Source organism: Dendrobates tinctorius, unplaced genomic scaffold (genome assembly GCF_039654945.1).
Source record: "Dendrobates tinctorius isolate UK_male_01 unplaced genomic scaffold, ASM3965494v1 ptg000084l, whole genome shotgun sequence".
Taxonomy (NCBI): Eukaryota; Metazoa; Chordata; class Amphibia; order Anura; family Dendrobatidae; genus Dendrobates; species Dendrobates tinctorius.
In genome coordinates this window covers 51,180,416-51,198,606 of record NW_027361752.1, presented here as the reverse complement: position 1 = coordinate 51,198,606, position 18,191 = coordinate 51,180,416, and the positions used below count along the sequence as shown (strand labels likewise).

Below are 18,191 nucleotides of genomic sequence, written 5' to 3'. Positions count from 1 at the left end.
AACATTGACTTTGTTATCCTTGAGTCACTTTGTTACCATTTTGGCAGTATGCTTCTGGTCATTGTATATTTGAAATATATATAGGAGTAAATGTTAGCACAGCCAATTGGGGAGGTGCCACACAGTAGGTTCCCAAACTCGGGCACACTCAAGGATTTTTGGTGCAAAAAAATCAGAATTTTAATACATACAGTAGCCACTAGTTACAAATGTTTCAGTCGTGATAGACCTTCATCAGTGTACTAGGGTTAATTTCTAGATGCTAGTGTGAGTAAATCACAAATAGTAACCAAAGATCAGGTAAAGAGTGTAGCCCGGAACATAGGTGGTCAGCGACCTGCAATCAGGTATGCCAAAATAGGTATATGCCGGGTATCTTATGTCACGTTATCCACCTGTCTTGCGGTGGATACCGTGACATAAGATACCCGGCATATACTTATATCCTGGATATCAAATCACCAGAACATTTCATACAACACGCATCCTCACCAGAACCTTCCAACAACACACATCCTCACAGAACCTTCCAAACAACACACATCCTCACAGAACCTTCCATACAATACATATCCTTACCAGAACCTTCCATACAACAAACACATCCTCACCAGAACCTCCCATACAACACACATCCTCACCAGAACCTTCCATACAACATACAGCCTCACCAGAACCTTCCAAACAACACACATCCTCACCAGAACCTTCCATACAACATATATCCTCACCAGAACCTTTCATACAACACACATCCTCACCAGAACCTTCCATACAACACACATCCTCACCAGAACCTTCCATACAACACACATCCTCACCAGAACCTTCCATACAACATATATCCTCACCAGAACCTTCCATACAACATATATCCTCACCAGAACCTTCCATACAACATATATCCTCACCAGAACCTTCCATACAACATATATCCTCACCAGAACCTTCCATACAACATATATCCTCACCAGAACCTTCCATACAACACACATCCTCACCAGAACCTCCCATACAACACAGTTAGGTGTCAGGTTTTGGCATCTGCTCTGCAGGAATCCAGAGCCTCATATTCTGCGGTATCCTGCTGTCTATCTACCGCAGAGGAGATTACTTTGCAGCAGATCGCTCCAGAGACTAAGTCCCTCTATTCTCCTACTGGGCATGCTCACGAGACGATCTCCCATTGGAGATCGGGAGTCATGTGCCCAGGTCCTGCTCCAGATCTCATTGGTCCATCTCGGAGATCTGAAAGCTTCCGGAAGGTCCTGGCTATAAAAAGCGCGCATGACCGTTCGTCCATGCGCTAGTATAGTCTCTAGTTGCTACTGGCCATGCGCTAGTATAGTCTCTAGTTGCTACTGTGTGAATGATGATGGATGGATGTACCTGCGAATGACTCATTAAGATCCCCTCCCTCTGATATTACAAATGTGTACTGGGACTTAGATTAGAGTCAGTGCCAGTGCGTGGCAAGCCTCAAGCCACTAATAATAATCTTTATTTTTATATAGCGCTAACATATTCCGCAGCGCTTTACAGTTTGCACATATTATCATCACTGACCCCGATGGGGCTCACAATCTAAATTCCCTATCAGTATGTCTTTAGAATGTGGGAGGAAACCGGAGTACCCGGAAGAAACCCACGCAAACACGGGGAACATACAAACTCCTTGCAGATGTTGTCCTTGGTGGGATTCAAACCCAGGACCTCGGCGCTGCAAGGCTGCAGCGCTAACCACTGAGCCACCGTGCCACTACAGCATCATCCACAGTGCTTGCGTCCGACATTGCGCCTGCTTCCTTGCTTTGTCGACTAGCGGCAGTGTCCTACGCTGTGCTGCAGTTGCAGCCCTCTTTGGCGTCTGCAGTAGCGATGCCGCACGCACGGTAGGTCTAGACGGACGCAGCTCCTGTGTTTTGGGTTCTGTCTTGTGACCAGATACCGTGTGTGCATTTACCTGAGACCTGTGACACTAACAGGCTCAGCCTTTTGTGTTTACCCCTGCTGACATCTCTGTGAGCAAACAGAGATTGCTTAGCGCATTTGGGTGACGTTCAACCCGCGTGCGCATTTCCGCCATATTGGTTGTCTGTCACTATATAGCAGCAGTTTAACACGTCTGCACAGTGGACCTCGAGTGGCGAACGCACCTTATTATTTATTTTTATTTAGTGCGTTCCGCCGTTCCTAACACAATACACATCCTCACCAGAACCTTCTATACAACCCGCATCTTCCTCAGAATTCTCGATGGCACAAAAAAGTGAACCCCCATATTGCCCCATATATCACGAATAATGTGGCCTATCATCTCGTACTGAGCACATTCTTAGGGTAAATTGCCGCAGTGAGATTTACCGCTGGACGGTGATGGATGACTTACCATGCATCACTCTTATAGCCGCGCTCTGCAAAGAGGAGGAAGGAAATGTCAGGAGAGCAGTAAAATGTATGGAAATAATAATGTTTACTAAACAGACAGCGCGGCGCATTACATAGCATCACATAGAAAAGACAAAGTCACTGGCTGCCGATAGACGCCGCGCGCTGACTGTGATTGGTCTCTGTGCAGCCAAAAAGTCATAAATTCAGTGCAACCAAATATTTACCTTCCTTTCTCTCAAATGTTAGATGCAAAGGAATAAAACTGCGGCTCGGTGGGATCCATAAAATCTATTCCTGGCTCGTCCATCCTGCTGAGTTGCTATTTTGCTATTCTGGAAAAGAAAATCGCTGGCAGCTCAGCTGTATGAGGACTTCATCAAACAGCTCCTGTATCTTAGCTTTCTGTGTGACACTAGGGCAAGTAATATGCAACTGAGAATAATATACCATGCAGAGGCGTAGCTGGGGGGTTCATCTTAGGGGGAGAAACTACAGTGGCACACCCTAATTGTGGCTTCAGGGAAATTCAGCTGTGTGGCACAAAAACTGTCTGCTTATACGGCCCAACATAGTAATGCCAGCACTGTGCCTCTTACAAAGTAAAATGCCCCTTTGTGCCCCCAGATGGTAAAATTTTCTTCTAGAGAATATTAACACCCTGTGTGAGTGTCCTTGAAAAAAACAGAACCCACATTTTGCCCCTAAAAAGTAATAATGCCCCCATGTGCATTTTTGACGGTCACAATACCCAGAGTGCCACTATAACAATAATACTTCGTAAATACCCACTTATTTAATAATCTCCCCTGAGTCCCTCCATGTACAGCTCCTCAATATACATTATTATGGGTCCACATCTCCCCTGTACACAGTATAGCGCACCTAAAGCTCCCCTATAAAAAGGAAGATGGGCCCACAGCTCCCCTATACACAGTATGATGGTCCCACAGCTCCCCTATACACAAAGTGGTGGGCCCACAGCTCCCCTATACACAGTATGATGGTCCACAGCTCTCCTATACACAGTATGATGGCCCACAGCTCCCCTATACACAGTATGATGGCCCACAGCTCCCCTATACACAGTATGATGCGCCCATAACTCCCCTATTCTCAGTATGATGCACCCACAGCTCCCTGTTGTGAATTCTCTTTCTGGTCTCCCTCTGGTTGTTGCTGAAGGTGGTGGAGCTGGTCAGATTGACAGAGGGGTTGCGAGTTCTTTCTGGGCTCCCTCTGGTGGTTACTGGTGGTAGTGGAGCTGATCTAATTGACAGAGGCTGGCCCCCTGATAATGAGGATGACGATTGGAGATCTGGGGTTTCAGATTGGGATTTAAGACAGCCGACTCCCTCTATCCCTGTTGGTGATTTTCTTCCTGTGCTTTCTGAGGTCTGATGTCTCCTGCTCTGTCCCTGCATGGTTCAGCTAAGTGGTTAATTCTCTATTCTGTTTGCATTTGATCTCGTTTTGTCTATCTCTGCTTTGTGCGGGTCAGCCAGCTCCAGCTGGGGCTGTGCTGAATCACCGCCCATATGTTATTGCTTGTGTCAGTTTTTTTTGTCCCCTGTTATATTGGTCTCTTTTTGCTTTGCTTTCAGAATATACCAGAGTGCTGATATAGTGGGGGCGAAGTCATGCGACTTCAGTGTTTTTTGTGCATCAGATGTGTTGGACTTTTTGCAGGGTTTTTTGCGTGATTGCAGACAGTGTCTTTCCTTTCCTGTCCTGTCTAGTTGGTTTGGGCCCCATCATTTGCTCAGTCTATTATTATGCCTGCGTTTGTGATTTCATCTTGTCTCACCGACAATATATGTTTGGGGGCTATCTATTCCTTTGGGGTCTGCTCCGGGGCAGTTTAGATTTCACCTTTCTTGCTTTAAGCTTAGTTAGCTCTCCGGCTGTGCCGAGGCATCTAGGATCATCGTAGGTACGCTCCACGGCTACTGCTAGTTGTGTGGATAGGATCAGGGGTCTGCAATCTGCTTAGTTACCAACCTCTCTGGTTTTCTGTGGCTTAGCCTGGGCCTGCTATCCTCTTCGGTGACCCATTCATAACCGCTCCCCTATTCACAGTATGATGGGCCCACAGCTCCCCTATACACAGTGACGAAGCCTTGGGTGAAATGTGCGTTGAGCCTGGTGGGCCAGCACATATGTACTTTACCCCTACATATCTACATACCAGCTTGATGTAAGTACTTTACTTGACCTTTTTTTGGCTAAAATGGATTTATCAATAGTCATAGCAATTGTCCTTGACTAGGGGTATATTTTTAGGAATATAAAACAATCCAGCTCACCGATCAGGACATCATGAGGCTCGGAGCGCGGAACCGCCGTGTCTTGGCGTATAGAATTCCAATGAAGAGAAAATCCAGCTCAACGATGAAGTGATAAAACAATTCTTTATTCACCCATATTTTTGCAAAAATAGAGGATAAAATTCAGCATAGTACATTCAGCATTGAGCATGTTCATGACTAAGGGTGCTGTGACACCTGAAACGCATTGATATCCCAGCTTTTTGTCCGTACTATGCTGAATTTTATCCTCTTTTTGCAAAAATCTGAGTGAATCAAGAATTGTTCTATCACTTCATCATTGAGCTGGATTTTCTCCTTATTGGTATATTTTTAGGGGCTCTTGTTTTTAGGCCCAGCTATTCATATATTGTCATTATACAGGGTGGGCCATGAATATGGATACTCCTAAATAAAATGGGAATGGTTGGTGATATCACCTTCCTGATTGTGGCACATTAGTATATGGGAGGGGGAAAACTTTTCAAGATGGGTGGTGACCATGGTGGCCATTTTGAAGTCGGCCATTTTGGATCCAACTTTATTTTTTCCAGTGGGAAGAGGACATCAAACTTATTGAGAATTTCACAAGAAAAACAATGGTGTGCTTGGTTTTAACGTAACTTTAATCTTTCATGAGTTATTTACAAGTTTCTCATTGTTTACAGCCATTGACATGTTGCAGAGGTTAACTCGTGAGGAGCGGATAGAAATTGTGTTGATGTCTGGTGAACGCAGTACCCGGGTCATTGCAGCAGATTTCAATGCAAGACGCCCTACGCGAGAAAACTGTCACCATTCCCATTTTAGTTAGGTGCATCCATATAAATGGCCCACCCAAAAAAGTTTGCCTCATCACTGAACATAATGTTCTGTGTAAACTGAGGGTCTTGTTCCAATTTTTGTTTTTCCCATTCTGCAAATTCAGCGCGCCGATCTGGCATCAGTCGAACATCCCTTCGGCGGATATTAGCTACTCACAAATAGCACCCTTACAAAATCCAGCTGCTGCAGTAGCTCAACGAGATCGGCATGCTGAATTTGCAGAATGGGCAAAAAAAAAAATTGGAACAGGACCCTCAGTTTACACAGAACATTATGTTCAGTGATGAGACAAACTTTTTTTGGGTGGGCCATTTGCCTGCGCTGCGCTGGCCATACTGTAGAAGAGTACATTGTGCGTCGTGGAAGCAAAGGAAGGTAAGAATAATTGTTTATTTTATTTTTTTACATTTGTTGGAGAAGAGCAGCAGAACAGGAACATTTTTACTGGAATGGAAGAGGAACATTATACCAGGAGCCAGGATGTACCAGGAAGGGGCCCAGGATGGGAGATATTATACCAGGATGTCAGGACGGCAGACATTAAACCAGGATGGAGGACATTGTTATTGGAAGGTGCCCCGAATGAGGGATATTATACTTAGAAAAGGCCCAGGATGGAGGACTTTATACCAGAATGTGGAAATTATACCATGAAAGTGGACTAGGATGTGGAATATTATACCAAGAAGGGGCACAGGATCGTGGACATTATACATAGAAGTGGCCAGAATGGAGGACATAATACCAGGAAGAGACAAAGAATTGGGGAAATTATTACTAAAATGGGCCAAGGATGAAGAAATTATACCAGGAAGGGGCCCAGAATGGGGGACATTGATTCAAGAAGGGGCTAGGATCAGGGACGTTATTACATTGGAGGGTGAACATGTATGTCTTTCATAAGATAAGGAACGCTACAAAGGCTCATACATCTGACAAACAGAGATGGGGGCCAAGGACCAAATTTTGCACTGGGACCCAGCGGACTCTAGTTATGCCACTGGATAGATATCACATGTGTTACTGAAATGATGGAGAATCAATCTAGTTAAACAATGGATGACCTTGTTGAGAACAAGCCCACATATGTGCAGCCTCCGATGGCTTTTATGTGGTTTTTCTGTTCCTGGGCTATGTAATAAATCAGTGATGAAATTAATTTTGCATGGTAACCACTGCTCTCTTCCCGATAATGGCTTTCCTAAAATATTCCCCACCCTGAAGTCAGACATCATTTTTCATGTCGATGTGGATTCACTATTTATTTACCTGATTTCTTCTTTTTTTTCTTTCTACAATATATGATAAGCACGATGATGAGAGCGATGAGCAGTAATCCTCCGAGAGACCCGAAGACAGCGATCAGGATGATGTCCGTCTGACTCAATGAAGAGCTGCTCCCTAAAAAAGACAATGATACATAATTCTTCCCGCCATAGATGGATAATACAGAAAGCGCTCCATAATCTGATGACGGGATTGGTGGCGGCCACTTAGAATTCCACCTGGAATTCCAGGACCAGACATTTCTTTTCTTGGAGGGATGATTGTGTTGGTTTGCATCATCATCAGATTAGACCTCCTAGGACACTGCTGGCTCCAAGGACAACCCTGGCTGGAGGACAACCCTGGCTGGAGGACAACCCTGGCTGGAGGACAACCTAAGAAAGTGCCAGACCTACCTGGGATATGTTCCTTTACAGTAATGCTGACGGTAGCGGACTGCGGTTGGGTCAGAGTCTGAATTGAGGCCAGACAGGTCAAGCTGATGTCTTCTTCTGGGCTAATCTCAAAGGTGCTTATAGCGGTCACAAAGTCATTAGCTTCGGTGGTGTAACTAGTGGAGTAATGCAAAGTATCTGCTGCAGTATTATTTATCTGCCAGGTGATGGTTGGCGCTGGGTACCATTGCGCTGCTTCACAAATCATGGTGACGTTGGAGTTCGGCTTCACGATGACGCTTCCATTTGTTATCTGAACGGAGCCATTCACTGAGGAAGAAGAGAATAAGATATAATGCAGACGGTAGACAAGTGCATAGGTGGATAGACAGATAATAGATAAGTAATAGATAGATGATAGACAGATAGATAAATAGATACATAAATTGTAGGCTTAGCCCGGTAGTGACATGTTTGTCCAAAATTGTAGGATGGTGGCCCAGAAGTGGCTTATGTACGGTAGAGCAGGGACCTATCAGGGGAGGTCAACTTGCCGTGGTTGATGAGCTTACATGAATTGGCCAATTTGTGCTCTAAGAACCTTCATTTTCATCTTACTGAAAGTTGAGGATTATTATCCAAATTGAATGGTTTTAATGTGTTTCTGTGTTTTCACATGGCCTAGATTCATGCACATGTGCTGCTGTATTCTTTTTGTCTATATTGTGCAGTTTTTGCAGCTTGCACGTGTTCACATTAGGAAGTGTTGGTCGTTTTTTGTTTTTTTTCTCTTTTTTTTCTTCAGATAAATAGCACGGTGGCTCAGTGGTTAGCGCTGCAGCCTTGCAGCGCTGGGGTCCTGGGTTCGAATCCCACCAAGGACAACATCTGCAAGGAGTTTGTATGTTCTCCCCGTGTTTGCGTGGGTTTCCTCCGGGCACTCCGGTTTCCTCCCACACTCCAAAGACATACTGATAGGGAATTTAGATTGTGAGCCCCATCGGGGACAGTGATGAAAATGTGTGCAAACTGTAAAGCGCTGCGGAATATGTTAGCGCTATACAAAAATAAAGATTATTATTATTATAGATAGCTAATAGATACGATAATAGATAATAGATGATAGATAGATAATAGATAATATATAACATATAGATAGATAGATAGATAGATAGATAGATAGATAGATGAAAACCAGTCCGTGAGGTCTCTGCTTTTTCCGGGAGCCTCTTATACGTTCCAGAAGAGTTGACATATAAGTTTAATGAGTCTATGGTAACATCCTCCTGCAAAGGGTTAACCCATCTATATACTGTATCTGTCTATCTATCTATCTATCAATCAATCTATTATCTAACTATCTATTATCTATCTATAATCGATGTATCTATATCTATCTATTATAATAATAATATTTATTTATATAGCGCCAACATATTCCGCAGCGCTTTACAGTTTAACTGTTTCAAAACACAACAGTCATAAGTAACAACGTTAACAATATAATAATTAAAGCAAAATTAGACGCCCCTGCTGGTGAGAGCTTACAATCTACAATGAGGTAGGGGAGATACAGAGTACAGGTGTGTAATTACAATGATGGTCCAGCCATCTTGAGGGAGTGGGGGATGGATGGAGATAGTGAATGGGCTACACACACACACACACACACACACACACACACACATAAATTGACTGATTAGTGAACGTGATAGGCCGCTCTGAACAAATGTGTTTTGAGGGAGCACCTAAAACTGTGCAAGTTGTGGATGGTCTTAATTTCTTGGGGTAGAGCATTTCAGAAGATTAGCGCAGCTCAGGAGAAGTCTTGGAGTCGAGAGTGGAAGGTACCGATTAGTGCAGAGGTTAGGCGAAAGTCATTTGGAGAGCGACTATCTATATCTATCGATTATATTTCTATCTATCTATCTATAATCTATCTATCTAACTACAGTTGAAACCAGAAGTTTACATACACTATATATAAAGACACATTTGCATGTTTTTCTCAATATCTGACATGAAATCAGAATAAACCTTTCCCATTTTTGGTCAATTAGGATTGCCATAATTATTCATTTTTGCCAAATGCCAGAAAATAATGAGAGAGGGAGAATGTTTGTAGGCATTTTATTACTTACTGCAAAGTCAAAAGTTTACATACACTTAAGATTACTATGCCTTTAAACAATTCTGGACTGCCCATATGATGATGTCTTGTGTTTAGCTTCTGATTTTTGGCAACATCTGAGTTAATTAGAGACAATCCTGTGGATGTATTTTAATGCACACCTGAAACACACGGCTTCTTTGTGCAGCATCCTGAGAAAGTCTCAAGAAATCAGCCAAGATATCAAGAAGAGAATTGTGGACTTGCACAAGTCTGGCTCATCCTTGGGTACAATTTCAAGATACCTGAAGGTTCCTCGTTCATCTGTACAAACAATTATACACAAGTACAAACAAGATGGGAATGTCTAGCCATCATACCACTCAGGAAGGAGACTGGTTCTGTGTCCCAGAGATGAACTTGCTTTGGTCCGAAATGTGCATCTCACCCCAAGAAAAAAGCAAAATACCTTGTGAAGATGATGGCGGAAGCTGGTAAGATTGTTTCAATATCCACAGTGAAAAAAGTACTGTATCAACAATGGCTGAAAGGCCACTCTGCCAGGAAGAAGCCATTGCTCCAAAAGAAACATAAAAAAGCCAGATTAATGTTTGTAAATACGCACAGGAACACAGACCTTAATTTTTGGAGACATGTCCTGTGGTCTGATGAAATTAAAATTGAACGTTTTGGGCATAATGACCATCGTTACATTTGGAGGAAAAAGGGAGAAGCTTAGAAGCCTAAGAACACCATCCCATCTATGAAACATGGTGGTGGCAGTATCATGTTGTGGGTTTGTTTTGCTGCAGGAGTGACTGGCGCACTTCACAAAATAGATGGCATCATGAGAAAAAAGGATTATGTGGCCATACCGAAGCAACATCTTAAGACATCAGCCAGTAAGTTAAAGCTTGGGAGGAAATGGTCTTCCAAATGGACAATGACCCAAAGCATACTGCCAAAATGGTAGCAAAGTGGCTTAAGGATAACAAAGTCAATGTTTTGGAGCAGCCATCACAAAGCCCTGATCTCAATCCTATTGAAAAATTTATTGACAAAGCTGAAAAGGTCGGTGCGAGAAAGGCGGCCTAAAAACCTGGATCAGTTACATCAGTTTTGTCAGGAGGAATGGGCCCAAATTCCAACCAACTATTGTGAGAAAAATGTGGAAGGAGATCCCAAACGTTTCTCCCAAGTCATTCAGGTTAAGGGCAATGGTACCAAATACTAATGAAATGGATGTAAACTTTTGACTCTCTCTCTCTCTCTCATTATTCTGGCATTTGGCAAATATTAATAATTATGGTAATCCTAACTGACCTAAAACGGGAAAGGATTATTCTGATTTCATGTCAGGTATTGAGAAAAACCTGCAGATGTGTCTTTTTATATAGTGTATGTAGACTTCTGGTTACAACTGTAGTTAATAGATAAATAGACAAATAGATACAGTAGATAGATAGATAGAAACAGTAGATAGATAGATAGATAGATAGATAGATAGATAGATAGAGTAGATAGATGGGTTAACCCTTTGCAGAAGGATGTTTGTTGTGAATTCTCTTGATCTGACTTCTGAGTCGGGGCTCCCTCTGGTGGTTACTGCGGGTAGTGGAGCTGGCCGGGTTGAGAGAAGTCTGCCACCTGACGACGATGATTGGAAATCAGGGGTTACTGACTGGGAGGATATAAGTGAGCAGGCTTCCCTCAGTTGCTGCTGGTGATTAGTTTCTTCCTGTGCATTTTGAGGTCTGCTGTCTCGTGTCTGATCCTGCATTTTTCAGTTAAGTTGTTCACTTGCTAATCCTTTGCATCTGATCTGGTTTTGACTCTTTCTGCTTTGCTGTGAGGGTTCAGTGTGCTCCCCGCTAGGGCAGTGCTGGACCCCGATCCATATGTTACAGCTTGTGTCAGTTTGTTCAGTCCCCTGTTATATAAAGGTACTGTCACACTTAGTGATGTACCAGCAATCCCGACCAGCGATATGACGTGGTCAGGATCGCTGGTACATCGCTAAGTGGTCGCTAGTGAGCTGCCACACAGGCAGATCTCACCAGCGACATCGCTGGGGACGGGGGTCGCTACTTACCTGTCACACTAGGCGATGCTGCGTCCTCCCACCCGGCTCCACGCTCGCCGCTCGTATCTCCACAGGAAGCGCCGCAGGAAGCTGACGACGAGAAACGGTCCAGGACGTTCTCGCGCGATCAGCGATAACCAGCGGGGGAGCGGGTTGTAGGTAAGTATCACACACAGTGATATCGCTAGCAATATCGCTATAACGTCACAAGTTATAGCGATATTGCTAGCGATATCGCTTAGTGTGACAGTACCTTTAGTCTCTTTTGCTTTGCTGCTAGTTCACACCAGAATGCTGATATAGTGGGAGGAGAGGTCGTGAGACCTCAGTGTTTTTTGTACATCAGACGTGTTGGATTTTTTAGGGTTTTTGCGTGATTGCAGACAGTGTCTTTCCTTTCCTGTCCTGTCTAGTCAGTTTGGGCCCCATAATTTGCTCAGTCTATTTTCTGTCTGCGTTTGTGCCTCGTCTTGTCTCACCGACATTATATGTTTGGGGGCTGTCTATTTCTTTGGGGCTCTACTCTGGGGCAGTTTAGATTTCACCTTTCTTGCTTTAAGCATAGTTAGTTCTCTGGCTGTGCCGAGGCGTCTAGGGCATCGTAGGTACGCCCCACGGCTACTGCTAGTTGTGTTGTTAGGATCAGGGGTCTGCAATTCGTTAAGTTACCAACCTTTCTGGTTTCCTGGTGGCCTAGCCTATTCCTGCCATCCTCCTCGGTGACCTAATCATAACAGATGTTACTACATACTCATTAAACTTATATGTCAACTCTTCCGGAAGGTGTAAGAGACTCCCGGAAAAAGCAGAGACCTCACGGTAGAGTTTTCATCTGAGCCCAAAAGTTATCAAAGTCACCCAAAATCTACTGGACAGCAGGTTCTGGGAGGCCTCCATGACACCCAACGTACAGGGGACACACCATGTAAGAGGCATGGACAGGCCTGGTCTGAAAAGGGGGCATGGATATACGGAAAACATTTCACCCTGGGATCGCTGGTCTGCCAGACAGACATTATGAATATATCAAAATTTGTCCACAAACTAAATCAAAAGAACTGGCACTTCAAAACATGAATCAGATAAACAACCTATAGATTTACATCATCAGGTAACCGAGAAAAGAGATCCAGCATAATATTAAAAACAATATTTATTGATATATATTAAAAATGTAATTTTAAAATAACAATAATGCCCAGTAGGAGGTAGACACTGCCATAATATTCACAGTCACAAGAAATTGGTATAATATGTCCTATTACAATAATAAACTATTAAAGCTGCCAGGCTGTACCCCTATTTATATATATATATAAATTCTATGCCAGGAGGGAAAACAACTAATCACATGATATCAGTATCAAATATACATAATGTCAGGAACACCGCACTGCACTTGCTCACTGAGCCAGTGCGCGTGTCCTGAGTAAGACAAACTGTGCTCAGAGATACCTGTGGAGCGGGCAGCAGCAGAGAAGATGCGTGCTTCAGACCCGCAGGACCTGAAGCAATTGACTGCTGGGTGCGTGGCCTAAACTCCCGAGAGTTAGGAGCTGCAGGAAAACTCCTAGAATGGTAACTACGGAACAAAGTTACTAATTGGCATAAACAGGGACATAAACCAGATCAGGAAGGGGTCAAAGCACAAGATAGCACGACAATTACCAAAGGGCTAGACAGAACGGATAGTCAGGACGTAGCCAAGAAGTCAGAAACCAGAGAAGCAGATATACAGTACAGAATCAACAGGCAAACTCAAAACGGGGGACAGAACCGGATCAGAACCATAGAAGCAAGCTATAAGACAACGAACAAGCACACAGGGGTCACAACACTCGGCCAAAGGCAAAAGTATAACTGACAGGGATTGGAGTATCTCAGGGCAATAAAAAGCTCTGCCTGAACCAAAGAGAGGCCATAATAATTAACCCCAGGTGTGCAGGTCAAAGCCTGCACTGAGCTCAAGACAGTAACCCCTGACGTGCAGGTCAAAAACCTGCACTGGGATCATGACACATAAATCCCAATTATGGCATACATGTAAATATAGCAATCCCTATCTATGTACCAACAATGAAGTATATGAAGCAATAAATCTGGATAAAATTTCCTAAAAAAGGTATACAGAGGGCAAATAATTATACAGGGGACCCAAACGCTAGATTACCTCAATAGGTAGGACAGCTGTGACTGCGAGTGGAGTGACCTCCTCCACCCCAACGCGCATTTCGCCCTAGCTTCTTCCGGTTCCTGCACATGCTCCCTGCTGGTCTATATCACTATCCGGCCTGTGGGCAATCAGTCATTCCTACTACTGTGCTGCACTGTTTCCAGGGCTTCTGTCCTCGTGCCGCCTTACTATAGTATATTTTAGTTATAGCCATGCCCCATTTTTAGACCACCATCCTTAATGCCTCTTCCAAGCCGTTTAAACATGTGTTTGGGGACCAGGCTACCAAAATCTCCCAAAACTGGCTTTCCAAAAAGTTTTAGGAGGCTTTGGAGGCACCAAAGAGATTTGCCAACTTTTCCGGAGGTGCAGATGTGCTCCTTTTGGGGGAGTCTCCTGGACATTCTTGGACAGTTGTTGTCACCCTATATACCCCTGGAGCCTGGATTAGGGGGGTGAATAGAAATAAAACAATACAGAGCAATGTAATAAAACTATAAAACCCAGTGCAAGCGCATAGTACGTTTGTCACTTGTATTTGATGTCCTACTAATGGTAAATGACCATATATCATACGCACCCTGCACAGACAGGTAGGCCTCCTGAAACGAGGCGGAGAGGCTGCTGCACCGCACCACTCCGGAGTCACTTCTCTTGACATTGACAATGGTTATGGCCGAGGTGAAGTCTCCGGTGATGGAGTTGGTGCTGTTCTGTACGATGATGGTGTGATCTTTGCTCACGGTGGTCCCGGTGTGATCTATATTGACAATGAAGTATGTCTGTAGGTACCATGAGATAATATCCCACCCAGCTCGCACTGTGCACGTGAAACCGGCATTCGAGCCGCTGAGCACAGTAACATTTTTTGGACCTTCAAGGATGTCGGAGCATGACCCATAATCTGTGGAGAAGCCAAAAAAGTAAAGATTAACAGAGGAACACGTCAACACTTCCCAAACTAGAGCTTGTCATTCTGTCAGATTAGCATGTGTTATTGTTTACCACTAGATGGTGCTTTAGAGCATTATATTTCACATACCTTACTGAATTTTATCAGCACTCCCGTTGGTCAAGCAGGGTATTACAAGTAAAATTATTTCTGATGATAAATGGTGTAGGGACTTTTGGGGGTATTTTTTTTTTTACATCAGATGCATGTATTTTTGCATGAAAATTATTTTCTAAATTGTATTTCATTAAAAAAATTTCACCATTTCCTTCCTATAGCCTCTGAGTTGCACTGTCTATTCTCGACTGCAGAATGAGCTAATTGAGTGTTTGGCAGTGAGCTTGATCTAACAGAAGAGTTTCTAACTCTTCGCTAACTTCTTCTGAGCTCTTTTCTGCTGATATATGACCTTAAAAAAAAGTTGAGTGGAACGTTATGGTTATAATTCAGCTGAAAGGAAGCGTTATAAACTCTCCTGTTAGAAGGCGCTCACTGACAGGCTCTCAGGTAGTGTTAAATACATGCATTTAAAGAAAAAAAAAGCCCCTGAAGAAGTGCATATCTTTTAAATTGGCCATAGACATCAGATTTTTGTTGTCAGACTTCACAATAGCTTTGTGCAAAAGGGACAGTCATAGAATCCATTGAGCCCCTTAGCAGAATGGACACAATTTCTTACTGAGATCTTTGAAAATAAATGATCCCTTTAACTTAATATTCACAATTCTTTTTTGGCATGTAAAATATTTCTTTATATTCATGATATACCTATGTCTCTGACTTGATAAATTATATAATTCTTATGACATTCAGTCACCACTAGAGGGAGCTCACGGGATGAGCATTAGGACAGCTGAAATTGAACTCAAAGGAGCTGTATTAATCTGAATGCAATGTGCTCCCTCTAGTGGTGGCTGCAGGTACTTGTTCTCATTAAATTCTAATCAGTCTTCACACATCTGCGCTTCTGCTATTTGGCTTTTATTACATTTGTTGATTTATATCTGCGTTGACAAATGCCAACATTTTGCCATTTTATTTCCTCTGCAGTAAAAATCTCATTTTCCTTGTTTTTCTGTTTTTGTTTTTGCATTTTTCACTGTCAAAGGTTCAGCGTTTAGCACAATGTCAAACTGTCAAATTTCTATTTCCTAGAGGGACAGGAGGGCGCAGCTAAAAATGATCCTAATATATCAAAGTCCAAAAATAATAAAAGACATAAAAAACAATGGTTATTGTATTCCCACGTCACTTTACTTGATATCACAGGTAAGCTTCGCCTTAAAGGGGCGGCCTAGAATTCACACATAGGCTTTGAATGAATAAAAAAATAGAAAAACTAATACAAATGTAATACATAAATATAACTAACTATTACTATCTATATGTAAAAATATATATACTGTATATACAGGGTGTATATATATATATATATATATATATATATATATATATATATATATATATATATATACATACACACACTGCTCAAAAAAAATAAAGGGAACACTTAAACAGAATATACCTCCAAGTAAATCAAACTTCTGTGAAATCAAACTGTCCACTTAGGAAGCAACACTGATCGACAATCAATTTCACATGCTGTTGTGCAAATGGAATAGACAACAGATGGAAATTATTGGCAATTATCAAGACACCCTCAATAAAGGAGTGGTTCTGCAGGTGGGGACCACAGACCACATCTCAGTACCAATGCTTTCTGGCTGAGGTTTTGTTCACTTTTGAATGTTGGTTGTACTTTCACACTCATGGTAGCATGAGACAGACTCTACAACCCACACAAGTGGCTCAGGTAGTGCAGCTCATCCAGGATGGCACATCAATGCGAGCTGTGGCAAGAAGGTTTGCTGTGTCTGTCAGAGGCTGGAGACGCTACCAGGAGACAGGCCATTACACCAGGAGATGTGGAGGGGGCCGTAGGAGGGCAACAACCCAGCAGCAGGACCGCTACCTCTGCCTTTGTGCAAGGAGGAACAGGAGGAGCACTGCCAGAGCACTGCAAAATGACCTCCTGCAGGCCACAAATGTGCATGTGTCTGCACAAACTGTTAGAAACCGACTCCATGAGGATGGTCTGAGTGCCCGACGTCCACAGATGGAGGTTGTGCTCACAGCCCAACACCGTGCAGGACGCTTGGCATTTGCCACAGAACACCAGGATTGGCAAATTCGCCACTGGCGCCCTGTGCTCTTCACAGATGAAAGCAGGTTCACTCTGAGAACATGTGACAGTCTGGAGACACCGTGGAGAGCGATCTGCTGCCTGCAACATCCTTCAGCATGACAGGTTTGGCAGTGGGTCAGTATTGGTGTGGGGTGGCATTTCTTTGGAGGGCCGCACAGCCCTCCATGTGCTCGCCAGAGGTAGCCTGACTGCCATTAGGTACCGAGATGAGATCCTCAGACCCCTTGTGAGACCATATGCTGGTGCAGTTGGCCCTGGGTTCCTCCAAATGCCAGACCTCATGTGGCTGTAGTGTGTCAGCAGTTCCTGCAAGATGAAGGCATTGAAGCTATGGACTGACCTGCCTGTTCCCCAGACCTGAATCCGATTGAGAACATCTGGGACATCATGTAACAGTAACAGTATAGAAGGTTACGAATAACAGAATATTATAGGTAGATGGTTGACCCAGCTTAGGGGAAGGAATTTTTTTCCCTATGGAGAAAATTGGCTTCTACTCTGTGGGTTTTTTGCCTTCCCCAGGAACAACAATGCGGAACAGCTGCACTAAAAATAGGCTGAACTAGATGGACTTAAGGTCTTCCTTCAGTCTTCAAAACTATGTTACTATGTTACTATGTCTCGCTCCAGCCACCAACGTCACGTTACACCACAGACTGTCCAGGAGTTGGCAGATGCTTTAGTCCAGGTCTTGGAGGAGATCCCTCAGGAGACCATCCGCAGACCATCCGCCGCCTCATCTGGAGCATGCCCAGGCGTCGTACAGTAGGGAGGTCATACAGACACGTGGAGGCCACACACAATACTGAGCATTTTTTCCTTGTCATGAGGCATTTCCACTGAAGTTGGATCAGCCTGTAATTTGATTTTCCACTTTGATTTTGAGCATCATTCCAAATCCAGTCCGCCATGGGATATTCATTTTGATTTACATTGATAATTGTTGGGTTTTATTGTTCTGAACACATTCCACTATGCAAGGAATAAAAATTTGCAACTGGAATATTTCAGAGATATCTAGGATGGGGTATTATAGCGTTCCCTTTATTTTTTTTTCAGCAGTATATATATATATATATATATATATATATATATACACACACACATACATACAGTCATGGCCAAAAGTATTGACACCCCTGCAATTCTGTCAGATAATATTCAGTTTCTTCCTGAAAATGATTGCAAACACAAATTCTTTGGTATTATTATCTTCATTTAATTTGTCTTAAATGAAAAAACACAAAAGAGAATGAAGCAAAAAGCAAAACATTGATCATTTCACACAAAACTCCAAAAATGGGCCGGACAAAAGTATTGGCACCCTCAGCCTAATACTTGGTTGCACAACCTTTAGCCAAAATAACTGCGACCAACTGCTTCCGGTAACCATCAATGAGTTTCTTACAATGCTCTGCTGGAATTTTAGACCATTCTTTCTGCTCCAGGTCCCTGATATTTGAAGGGTGCCTTCTCCAAACTGCCAT

The 18,191-nt window shown here is 43.2% G+C and overlaps 1 protein-coding gene across 1 annotated transcript in view; it reads right to left on the bottom strand.

Annotated features, from left to right (window-relative positions):
* The window catches only part of IGSF5 (immunoglobulin superfamily member 5), a 54,356-nt gene that overhangs the window by 10,072 nt on the left and 26,093 nt on the right, over positions 1-18,191 (bottom strand). The window contains exons 3-6 of the mRNA XM_073584695.1: positions 14,127-14,450; positions 7,202-7,510; positions 6,789-6,920; positions 2,390-2,414 (exon numbers count right to left, since the gene is read on the bottom strand). Coding sequence (XP_073440796.1) covers positions 2,390-2,414; positions 6,789-6,920; positions 7,202-7,510; positions 14,127-14,450 — 790 coding nt within the window. The remainder of the gene's footprint in view (positions 1-2,389; positions 2,415-6,788; positions 6,921-7,201; positions 7,511-14,126; positions 14,451-18,191) is intronic.